This window comes from Stylophora pistillata, chromosome 10 (assembly GCF_964205215.1).
Source record: "Stylophora pistillata chromosome 10, jaStyPist1.2, whole genome shotgun sequence".
NCBI lineage: Eukaryota > Metazoa > Cnidaria > Anthozoa > Scleractinia > Pocilloporidae > Stylophora > Stylophora pistillata.
In genome coordinates, this window is record NC_142528.1 from 28227499 (window position 1) to 28239494 (window position 11996).

Genomic DNA, 11996 nt, shown 5'->3' on the forward strand with positions numbered 1-11996 from the left:
AAGAAAATTGATTAGTACTTCATAAATCTTCTTCATCGATGTAAACAGCCGGGTAGCGACATAACATTACCTATTTTCAAAATCATTCCTTTTCCTTTGTCAGGCAAGCAAAGCGAAACGCGGACAAAGCAAAATGAAGGAGGATTTCCCGCCTTTTCAACGCGGCTGGCAATGGGTTTTTCGCGCGCTTTTTTCCAAGCACGACGCATATCTCGGCTACAGCATAGGATGTTATACAGTACCATACTTCTATCCAGAACCAAAAAAAATAAAATCAAGATTTATCCAAACCTTAAAGCGTAGCTCAAGTTACTTTATTTAACAGCCCTCTAATTTGTTTTAACCCTCCACAGGCTAATATGTCCATTTACAACAATTGTGGGACCAGTCTTTTTTATTACGAGGGTAAAGATGATTGAAAGAAACAGATAGAGTCATGGGTCTATTTTAGTAACCGCTCAGTTTATTTTTATTGACAATTGTGGAAAAACGTATTGTATTTAAAAACGTATCAAACTATACATGTTACTAAATAGCTTTACATTTCCTTTTCAAGATCCAAAATAAAACCTGCATAAATAAATATTGGATCCTGCTATGTACATATTAACTGTCAACAAGTCACTCTTGTCTTGTCTTCAATATTAAATATGCAGTGTCCATAAAAACCGAACTTGCTTATTGTCATTACACTGTACAGCTCAACTGATCAAGCGATATTTTATCAGAGGAGAAAGGTTGTCTTACGTTGTTACACTACCTCTGTGGGTACATGTACATCGAGTTCATTTTTGGCTTCTAGAGCTCTAAGATCTAATTGCTATAGAAAAGGCAAGTAGAAGGTCTACTGAGTATTGACATCCACTATAACTTCTACGTGTTCTTTTCTTGAAATATTTAGGACAGGACCATCAGTGACAGCTTTAACTAACTTCTGCGCACGCTTGCAGCCTGTTTTGAGGGACGCACGGCAATACCACTCACTGATAGTTCGTCGACGGATCTTGTACCGGTATTCGGCGGCTTTTTCCTTGGTTTACGCTTCGGAGTGGATTGGCTCGAATCCGTTCCACTGATCTCTGGAGGAACACGGTATCTTTTTTGGATGGTGTGCCCTTTACCATAAATAACTCCATACTGATGGACAGTGGACGGCGGAGTCACATTCGTCCAGAATGTCTGCACCTCTCCTAGGAATCATAATAAAAGAAAAAAGTTCACAAAGAGCAGTTCAATATTAAATGTTCATTATAAAATACCGGAAGAAGGTAAAGCGGGAAGGCGAAAACGAAGATTATGTAGAGAAGCGAAGTAACCGATGAATAAAGGCTGATAGTTTCGAAAGAAACTGTTTGGGGCTGCGTGGGTGGGAGTAACGAAATAATTTGGATATATCAACAAAGTTGAAATGGTAAATTGGCCACCGTAACGATTACAAAAGCTGACGTTTCGAGCGTTAGCCCTTCGTCGGAGCTCCGACGAAGAGCTAACGCTCGAAACGTCAGCTTTTGTAATCGTCACGGTGGCCAATTTACCATTTCAACTTTGTTGATATATCCAAATCATAACCAATGAATAAATAAGTTCTTTTCAGAGCCGTTTCTTTGAGTGTAAGACAAAGGGAAGTAGGGCCTTAGTACGTAGAAAGCGAGAGGGAGAAACCATAAAATAGGAGATCATTATAATTCGGACAAAATATTTACCATCTTGTGGATTGCTGGCGGCAGAAACAGAAGGTTTCCCTATTGGTTTTCCACTTTCTGTATCTGAGACAGGCTTGGAAAGACTCGTTCCTCTGGATCGTCGTGTCCTGACGGCTTTGCGTCCTTCTGTGCCATGCCCCCCATACATTCTGCTTCTTGTATTTGACTGCGCCAATGCGGCGGCCACTTTCTGTCGAGCCGCTTCTTGTAACTCTTCTTTACGAGTGCGCCGAGGTTTCACTGGACGAAAGTTTAAGTCACAGCACATGGAATTAGCATCCTAAGCTTCTCTATTGAACAGGATATGGAATATTTTTACCCAAACTAGAAATCTACCCTTTGGTCCTTACTAGCATGGCATCACACGGCGGCCGAAATAAATGATGCGTGGGAATTTCTTTTCAAAATTCAATGAAATTTTGTCCGAAAAAGGTTAAAGACAGAATAAATTAAAACACCTCAGCCCTTTGAGACATCCAACCTGTGACCCTGCGTATTAACAATGGAATACTCCACCGCTAAGCCTCAGCGAATTCTTAGAAAGATAGTCCTGAAATTACAAACGTTCTGCATTCTGTTGGGATTATTTGTGTCAACAGGGAGTTACCCAAACATATGTAAACATGCATACGTCATAATCCCCGTTCTTTACAGGAATGAGTAGTTATGACCCCACAAAACTCACCTCTCACCACTTTAGATTCATCTAACGATGCGGAACGTAATCTCCTGGGCTTCCTTTGAGAGGCATTTTTGACCTTGTTCCTCACGGCCCCCTTCGGTTTGTCCCCTGGTGGCGCTTCTTCATATGAGACGTCTCCGATCCTTTTGTCAATTACAGACAAATCACTCATACTAAGCGAAGCCTTCACCGGGAGTCTTTTGTTCCTCTGAACACTTCGACTTTCGGAAGCTTGGTCGGGCTCGCGCATGTCCGTGACAGAACTAGACTTTGTAGGGAGCTCTCTACCAGGTTCCAGTCTACTATTGCTAGTTCTAATACTCTTGTCCAGGCCGCCTCGACGGCGCGCAGCGATCTCAGCAATTTTTCTCGTTCGGGCAAACACGGGGCTTGCTGGAGTAGCGGGCTTCACTTCTTCGTGCAAGTCTCCCATTACAGACGACACCGTAGGTGAACTGCGTATACTTTCACCGTCGTCAGTAAGGCTCAGAAGCTTTTTCGTTTTCTTAGGTGTGGGCAGAGGAATTGGAGAACTATATGAACAAATTTAAGCGTCTATAAATAACGTGCATCATTATACAAATTCCAGAAGCTTCCTCGACACAGAGGTGTAAATTACCTGGTTTCCCTTGTAAACACGCCATCTGAAATCTGTGTGCGAGCAGAAGGTGTGGCCCGTGACATCTTCACGGGTGAGTTCTGAAGTGACATCACACGAGAAGGTGTCTCCTCACTCAAAGGTGACAGCTTACTGAATGTGACTGTTAAAGACAAAGTGAAGGTCACTTAGTTCACCCTTAGCTAACAACGGAAGCTTTGCTAGAAAGTGTCTGAGCTTCTTCTCGAGTAGCTTGAGCCTTCGTTACGAAACTTCGCTTGCCAAACCAGCACCTCTTGAGAGTGCTGTTCCGGAATCGACAACTATTCAAAGAACTACGGTCAATATAGAACTGCTTGAAACACTAGATTTACAGCAGCTGGACCCGCACAATTTAACCATACGTCAAACATTTACGGGCTAATCATCCAAGGAAGGTCACACAGCACCTCTAAAAGTAATTTCTGTAGTCCGGTGAAACAGCGTTTAGAAGAATGCATATAATACTTACATAACTTCTCTCTTGCTAAGGGCATCATTCGGCGATTAATCCCGGCAAGAAGTGAAGCCTGAGATATAAACAACAACACTACAAAATTAAAATACACTATTCAGGTAGACTGAAATGTGGATGAAAAATATTCTTCTGATGTGGATGACTAGGTCTCTCGCGTCTTAGGGCTAGATAAGTCCAGGTTTAGTGTGACGGTGCTTGGGCCCGTTTCTCGAAAGTCCCGCTAACTTAACGAAGCCATATTTAAAAGAATAGAGATGAGGGTTCTGGCACCCTTACCAGTCCATTTTGTTTACTTAGCTGACAGTTGTATTTCATAATTTTCAAAACTTTTGAAACTCCCTTCTAAAATGAAAACTGAACAGCTTTGCGGGCCGTTAAGTTACTGGGACCTTCGAGAAACGGGCCCCCGGAGTGCTTTCTACTTACGGGGTTGCTGTAGATACCACAGTGCCATGATTGGATTGCCTAACGTCTACCCCGCTAGTTTTCAGGTACTAGTTCCCAAGCCTATCAGTAAGAAGATTAACGAATGCCGGAAGTGTTGTCGATCAGATGAGGTTTACCTTTTGTAACGTGTTCAAAGAGCTTTCTCCGTTCTCTTGTGCGTTTGAACTGTCCTCGCGTTGTTCAGAGTAAGTTGATTGCTCCATGTAAACATCATAAAGTGCCTCGAGCTCTGTGGAACATTTTGCTCCAGAATCTAACGGATACAAAGAGAGAAATTTGTTTTAAGTTTAAATTGCTGAATGATCATTTTCCTTTGTTCTGATGAATTGCTGTGATTTTAGGCTGCCCGATTGAAAAGCACCATGTTACCATTTTCTGTAAGCTTACCATTAATAACAGCTCTCTGCATTTGAATAATTTCATCACATAACCGTTGCCGTGAATCATACTTGTTCATCTCCAAGTCTTTCTGTCGTAACAAGTTCTCCCTGAGTAACGAGTTCGACTGAAGCTCAGCATTTGTAATTTCCAGCTCGTGAACCTTGCACAGCAGACCCAAGATTTCTCGATTCTCTTCGCTGCTTATCTTCTTGGGTAACAGTTCTTCCAAAGCTTCAACCTCCTTTCGTGTCTGCTGAAGCTTTCCCTGAAGATCTACTTTGAGATTTGACGTGCGTTTTTCCTCTGCAATCAGTGTTGTAATCTCCTCTCGTGCAAAAGATACTTCGTCAGGCTCTGCGATTTCTGCACCTTCGCGTGCTTCAGACGTCTTAACCTTTTCGGTGTCCATGTCTTTGCTTTCAACGTCTTCCACACTCTCGATATTGGACAGTGTTGTTTCTTCGCGGAGGTTTTCGTCAAGGACGTTTTTGTCTTCTGCGGAAGCTGAAGTCCCGTCGATTTTCTCTCTGTTTTCATTTTCGAAAGAAGTCGCAGTTCCTAAGTCGCTCTTCAACTCAGAGTCGTTAGTTTTCCCTGATGAATTTCTGGTAGTTTTACGTACGCCTCTCCTGGCCTTCTCCTGTTCCCATCTGTAAAGAAACCGTGAAATTTAAGCGATAACGAATAGCTCTTACTCCAGTTCTGCGTGCGTGGTTTAGTTATACAGCGGTTCCCTATCTTAACTTACGCGAAAGGAAGGCTGTCAGGTCAAGCTTCCCTGAAGATTACAAGACTTGTAAATAAAATATGACGGTTTTTTTTTGGGGGGGGGGGGGGGGGGAGGGGACTTCTCTATTTTTTAAAACCAAAATTTGGGGTTTCCCACTTATTTTTAAGTCTCACTAAGAATTCTTCAAAATATCATCGAAAACATTGCATATTTGTGTCCATAATAATAACCCACTCATCTTTTCATTTGATGTGCACTTACTCATCTATCACCAACATGTAGCGGTTCATGTCAAGTGAGATCTGCATGGCAGTGTCCTCAAGTTCTATCAACCTGCGCCTGAAATGAGGAACAGCAAAGAGATTTTCAGCCGGACAAGCACGGCACATACTAGAAGTTTAGTTTATAAATAGTCTCTAATCACAAAGTTACTGGCTTGTTATTACAATAAGTCAAAAACAGTCAACCATGAATATACAAACTAATAGGCAAATATTACTGCTACTGATAATTTAACTACCATTGCACAAGGGGTATTCGACGAAACGTAATATGAATACGTCCGCAATTCATACGTGTTATGAAATTTGTTCCAAATCGTTTTTCCTAACCTGATATCCATCTGTTCTTTAAACGTACCGACAAGTTGGTCTCGCAACTTATTCATCTCTTCCGGATTTTTGTCTTTTTGTTGCTCTGCAAAAATAGAACAAGGGAATATAGGTCAGTTTGCCTTACCTAAATCAGTAATTTGGAAATAACATTATAATTATTTGTCAAAGGTGAAGTTTTGAAGTTTTGAAATGTTCCTTACCAATATTCAAGTACATTAGAACCCCTCCATTCTGAATGCTATCTCTTGGACAGTAGACAAAGGAAGGAGGCCATTGTAAGGGGGTAGGCAATCAAGGGTTACAAGAAAGAAATAAAATATGAATCCCGCCTTTTTTTCGTAGAGTGCGACGCATTTTTTTTTTAAATTAGCCTCCGTAGCCGACGGATCTTGGGGCGTTTCATAAAATTAACGGCGACAGAGCGGCAAAAATGAGCAGCAAAGGTTTAATTTTTCCGGCCCAAGCCTCTCGTAGTTTTGTCGCACAACGCTTCAAAGTACGCACCTATGAGCCAGCCACAGGCTTTTCCAAAATGTTTATGGTGACTTATAAATAGGAATCCCACTTAAAATATTTCAATAAAAAAGTGAGCAAAACACCTGCTGCTATTAATAAGATATTTTACAGACCAATGAACCAGTAGGTTAGGTTGACACGTCACTTCTTACAATTCCGGTACAGTAAATGGTTTGAACCCGGGGGTAACATGTGAAGGTGTAGTCTGATCGTCCGGGTGAGTGTAGTCCTGAGAAGGACTGTTGTCGGTGGTAGTGACTGACGTTTCGACAACCTGTGCGGAAGTCATCATCAGAGTCAAGTGAATGATTGTTGTCAGTAGAATGTTCTTATTCCAGTTCGTGTGAAACGATCGGTTGGTTTTGCCGTGATGTTATTGGCTGTAAGACTCAAGTGACGTAAGTCGGTCGTGATTGGTCTGTTTCGATCTGTCGGTAAAGTTAGGTCGTTCTTTTTCGGTCGTTTGTGATGTTTATGTCGTGAATGAGTCGTTTGTATGGAGCGGGTAGTTGTTGACATCTGTTTAGGGGAGTCTGTTCTAAGTTAGTAAACCAGCTTTCCAGAGTCAGTCGTTGAAAATAGTCAGTGCTGTAGGTTAGGCATTGCGCAGAGTCCCAGTCAATGTTGTGGTTGGTAAGTCGATGGTGTTCAGCAATGTGATTGCTGACATCACCTTTCCTCGTCGCCCGTCTGTGTTCAGGCAGTCTTGTTGTGAGGTTTCTGTCAGTCTCACCGATGTAGAAGGCTTGGCAGTCGGAACAATTGATGTTATAAATCGTTCCCTGTCTGTTCCTCGGTTCGTCTTTGTCTTTAATGTTGGTTAGTAACTGACGTAGTGTGGTGATGGGTTTGTGGGCGACGGGGATATTGAAGGGTAGTAAGATGCGCGAGATGTTTTCAGACATGCCTTTTAGGTACGGTATGGTTGCTGTAGTCGTAGGGGTTGCGGTGTCGTTTGTTTCGGTAGCGGGTCGGTGAGTGTTTCGTCGGATGAAGTCGTTGTTGTAGCTGTTCTTCGTAAAAACACGGTGAAGGTATTTGTTCTCGTCGGATAAGCTGTCTGTCGAGTCGCATACTAGTTGTGCGCCTCGTGTTAGAGTTCTGATAGTTGTGGCTTTGTGTGATGTAGGGTTGTAGGATGACTCGTCTAGTAATCTGTCGGTGTGTGTCGGTTTCCTGTAAACTGTCGTCCGTAATGAGTTGTCGTTGTGGCTTACCAGGCAGTCTAGAAATGGAAGCTTGCCATTTTCTTCGACTTCTTTGGTAAACTGTATGTCAGTGTTTTGTTCATTAAGGTGGCGGTGGAATGCGTCAATTTCGTCGTGTCGAACGGCGGTGAAGGTGTCGTCAACGTAACGTAACCAAAGCGGTATCGTTTGTCGGCAAGTCGAAAGGGCGCGTTCCTCGATGTTCTGCATCACAATTTCTGCTATAACAACAGAAACTGGAAACCCCATGGCAGTACTACCCTTCAATATCCCCGTCGCCCACAAACCCATCACCACACTACGTCAGTTACTAACCAACATTAAAGACAAAGACGAACCGAGGAACAGACAGGGAACAATTTATAACATCAATTGTTCCGACTGCCAAGCCTTCTACATCGGTGAGACTGACAGAAACCTCACAACAAGACTGACTGAACACAGACGGGCGACGAGGAAAGGTGATGTCAGCAATCACATTGCTGAACACCATCGACTTACCAACCACAACATTGACTGGGACTCTGCGCAATGCCTAACCTACAGCACTGACTATTTTCAACGACTGACTCTAGAAAGCTGGTTTACTAACTTAGAACAGACTCCCCTAAACAGATGTCAACAACTACCCGCTCCATACAAACGACTCATTCACGACATAAACATCACAAACGACTGAAAAAGAACGACCTAACTTTACCGACAGATCGAAACAGACCAATCACGACCGACTTACGTCACTTGAGTCTTACAGCCAATAACATCACGGCAAAACCAACCGATCATTTCACACGAACTGGAATAAGAACATTCTACTGACAACAATCATTCACTTGACTCTGATGATGACTTCCGCACAGGTTGTCGAAACGTCAGTCACTACCACCGACAACAGTCCTTCTCAGGACTACACTCACCCGGACGATCAGACTACACCTTCACAATTCCGGTACAGCTACTTACTTGAGCTTTCAGTACTGTTGTCCCCATCATGTTCAGAGATTTTGAGTTTGAGACGAAATATTTCTTTTCTCAAATCAGCAATGATGTTGGTGTACTGTGCAATGTGGTACGATACGCTGAACTGATTTGGCTTCACCTGTCGATTGAACAGATATGTCGAAATGAGTTTATGAGATATTTGAACCCATGATAGAGTGTTTTCAAGAAAAGCAGTAAAATACCTCTGACATTTGAATCAAACTTGGCCCCGGAACCTAGGCCCCTGTATAACTTCATTGCATTTCACAACATTCTATACTTACATTAGTTTTTATGTTCTTAGCCCTATCTGCATACAGGAGTGTGTTACGAGTTTCCTCATATGATCCACTTGCAGGACTTGCATGGGCAATCATCACTGTGCGACAGTTACCGCCCAAAGAATCCTACATGCAGAGACAAAATTAAAATATATTAGGACTGTCAGACTGTTTCAACAGGTTTTAACCATTCCACTGGCAGCGAAAAGATTTTATGTACTATACCTTTAAAAGTCTGGTCAGTTTGCTATCTCTGTAGTTGACATAATGCCCTCGATTTTCACCTGGCGTGTGATGAAGAGAGGCGAGACAACATTCATTATTTCAAAAATTATTATAATTAGACAAATAGTAAATATGGAACTTCCTGGTTGTTCAACCTGCAAACCTGTGCAGATCTTAGAATTGGTAGCATTAATTTTCAAAGAATACAATGCAAAAAATATAAAAATCAAAGAAAGGGAGAACAAACAATATCCACAGGAAAAAGCTTCATTCAAGGGTGCATATGTACAATGTATATACTATAGCCAGTGTAGCAGACAAGTAAAAGCAAAAAACAAGTGGCAAGGAGGAAGCAATGCAGAGAAGAGAGGCAAGGTCAAAGCACACCTCTGCTCTCCCTCAAATTGGCATCTTTGCTAGGTGCATGCTACACAAGCTAACAACTATAGTACAGCTCAGAGGTACTTGGCTCAAAATGCATGCAAAAAGCATGCTAAAAAAGCACACACAGACATGTAACTTTTAAAAATGTGCTTCAAAAACAAGCCCAAAAGAAGCTTGTTAGTATGTACATTAGCTTGTCTTCATTTGCTCCATTACTTACTCAGAGCATTGATGCAGTTTCCCAAAGCAAGCAAGGAACGGTTGATATGTGCGCCTTCTATCATTCTCTTACCACGATTCTGGAAAGAAAAAGAATAATTTTCCTTGTTAAAATGTGAAAACCAAAAACTTCAGAAAATCAAACTACAGGAAATTCTCCATACTAGCAATACAAGAAATATTGATGGTATTTCACATTGACATTATTCGTTATAGTCTAAACTGAAAGCCTGAGTACCTTTGTCTGTGCAGCCCGCTCAGATCCAGCCAAATCAATCATGAAAAGTTTCCCCACTCTGAATTCATCAATGGTGTTCTTTACACGACTCTTCTGAGTGACTGTTACCTTTGAAATGTTGACAACAAAATAACACTTTATCTGGAAATAAAATCTCAAACAGAATGGAACATACAGAATTGTTTCATGCTTAATGCATGACTTAACTGGTGAAGAACAATATTTTACATAAAACTTTTATTTGCAAAACTGGTATAAATGTGCAAACTTGTCTACATGAGCCTTTTCATATAGAAAAACAATTTAAATTTAGTGTGTTACAATGTAAAATATCTTGATCCCTACCTGGAGGATGGCATGAGATCTTGAAGAGGTTTTGTTGGCAGCAGTAGGTTCACTTGTTCTTTGTTTGTTTCCCATCATAAGTAAATCCATAACCTACATTTGAGGGATAAAAATAATAAATAAATGACACTAAAAAGACTTTTAATTAGAGATTCAGGGAAAAATACTGAAATCTTCATGTTTCTCAGGGTCAGGTAAAATCAAAAGGGAGATGTGGTGACAAGTAAAGCACACCATTAGATAATCACTTTTCAGCAACAGTTAAGTGTGCATGAAGCGAGGTTAAAACATCACATACAGGGAAACCATGGAACAGTGCTTAATTACCTCACTTGTTTTCTTGGCTTGAACTTCTGAGATACCAGCCACTACTACTCCTTTGCTGTCTTCACGAAGTTCAAGAAAACCAGATGATGGGTTCAACAAATCACGGATCATTTCATTGTAGATCTACAGGAAAAAGAGTGTGGTCACTACTATTAACCCTTAAGATAAAGAAATGTGAATCAAAATAACATCACATCTGCAAATGTGAATGAAATATTTTTATTAATACTAATTGAGAACAATGGAAGTATCATTACAAAGACCTGCTCAATAAGACCATGACTTAGGGAGAGAAAGTTGTATTATTTTCACTTATGTCCGTGTTGTCTCTGCCAAACCTTTTACCTTTAGTTAGCTTCATAACCTATTCTCAAAGTTTTGTCCAGACTGCCCGAATATAATTTTTCAGCCTATCAAAAAGACAAAAATAAAGAATTGAAAAACCAAATAAAAAATTTATTTAATATATATTTTATCCTTACTTCAAAGTATGACATTGACACTTTGTATTTCATATCTTCCTTAGTCTTGTCCATTGCAAAGAAGAGATCATTCAAGGCACGTGCCATAATACCAGGCTCTCTATCAGTACCCAACATGGTGAACGTTTTCCCTGCTCCTAAGAAAAGTGAAAACATCACCTTTAGAATATGTTCACTGTTACCAAGGCTGCCACTACCCATCAGAAACACAGCAGTTAAATGTTCTATGCTGTGCCCACCACAGTGTTTCATAGTATGGTAGGGCTATGTTGTCTTACAGGAGTTATTAGGGACCTTAAGAAACCACGACTGCAACGGCAATGAGGACGTAGAAAAACAAGAGATCTAATTGGCAGAACAGTAGCTCAGCACGTGCATTTTGAAACTCTGTACATTTCTTAGCCGTCCTATGCAAAACGACAACGTGAAATCGCCAAAATTTGCATTGCCTGTGAACCGAAACCGCGATGGCAAATTATTTTAACTTCCATTTGGAACTCAACGGCTACTTTATACATCATGCTGAAGTTGAGCCGTGGCGCTGTATGAGACAGTAAGCTCCTGCAGCCACTTTTGAAATTCTAACTAAGAGTAGAAATTCATTTTTTAATCAAAGTCTTCCTTGGCGTCGCCGTCATGGTTTTTTAAGGTCCTTATTAAATAACCATTAAAGTAAGTACCTCACAGTTTTTTAAAAACATTCTATCATATAGCTTATTCATAGAGCTAATTGTACATTTTGACAGAATAACATGTTAAGTAAATAAACTGAATGTCATCAAAAAGTCTAAAGTTTTCCTTTTGCCTCCCTTTGTTTCCTTTTACAAATTTCCGTAAAAAGTTCAATTTTTAATCAATTGCAACATGAATGACAGCAATTGTTACAATACAATAAAATACAAACTTTATTGACACTCCCTAAAGAGGGTTTTTCGGTGACAATGATCTAAAAATGACAAAATTACAGTTACATACTAAAAAGTATTAGAACATAGCTAGCAGAACCGCGCAATCAAATTCAATATACCTACGCATGCTCAAAATCCCGATAATGCACGCTGATAGCGTCAACAAATTGCTTTGCCAGAATTTTTTTTTTGGGCGAGCGGCCATTGTTA

General features: G+C 40.8%; 1 protein-coding gene across 1 annotated transcript in view; it reads right to left on the bottom strand.

The window, feature by feature from the left end:
- Positions 1 to 441: 441 nt before the first annotated feature.
- The window catches only part of LOC111341294 (kinesin-like protein KIF19), a 14522-nt gene continuing 2967 nt past the window's right edge, over positions 442 to 11996 (bottom strand). The window contains exons 5-21 of the mRNA XM_022948254.2: positions 10879 to 11015; positions 10397 to 10519; positions 10070 to 10162; positions 9725 to 9832; positions 9488 to 9566; positions 8884 to 8942; positions 8662 to 8784; positions 8360 to 8495; positions 5670 to 5754; positions 5320 to 5397; positions 4335 to 4978; positions 4064 to 4200; positions 3495 to 3552; positions 3005 to 3146; positions 2389 to 2918; positions 1704 to 1943; positions 442 to 1190 (exon numbers count right to left, since the gene is read on the bottom strand). Of these exons, the coding sequence (XP_022803989.1) occupies positions 928 to 1190; positions 1704 to 1943; positions 2389 to 2918; positions 3005 to 3146; positions 3495 to 3552; positions 4064 to 4200; positions 4335 to 4978; positions 5320 to 5397; positions 5670 to 5754; positions 8360 to 8495; positions 8662 to 8784; positions 8884 to 8942; positions 9488 to 9566; positions 9725 to 9832; positions 10070 to 10162; positions 10397 to 10519; positions 10879 to 11015 (3035 nt within the window). The 3' untranslated portion in view covers positions 442 to 927. The remainder of the gene's footprint in view (positions 1191 to 1703; positions 1944 to 2388; positions 2919 to 3004; positions 3147 to 3494; positions 3553 to 4063; positions 4201 to 4334; positions 4979 to 5319; positions 5398 to 5669; positions 5755 to 8359; positions 8496 to 8661; positions 8785 to 8883; positions 8943 to 9487; positions 9567 to 9724; positions 9833 to 10069; positions 10163 to 10396; positions 10520 to 10878; positions 11016 to 11996) is intronic.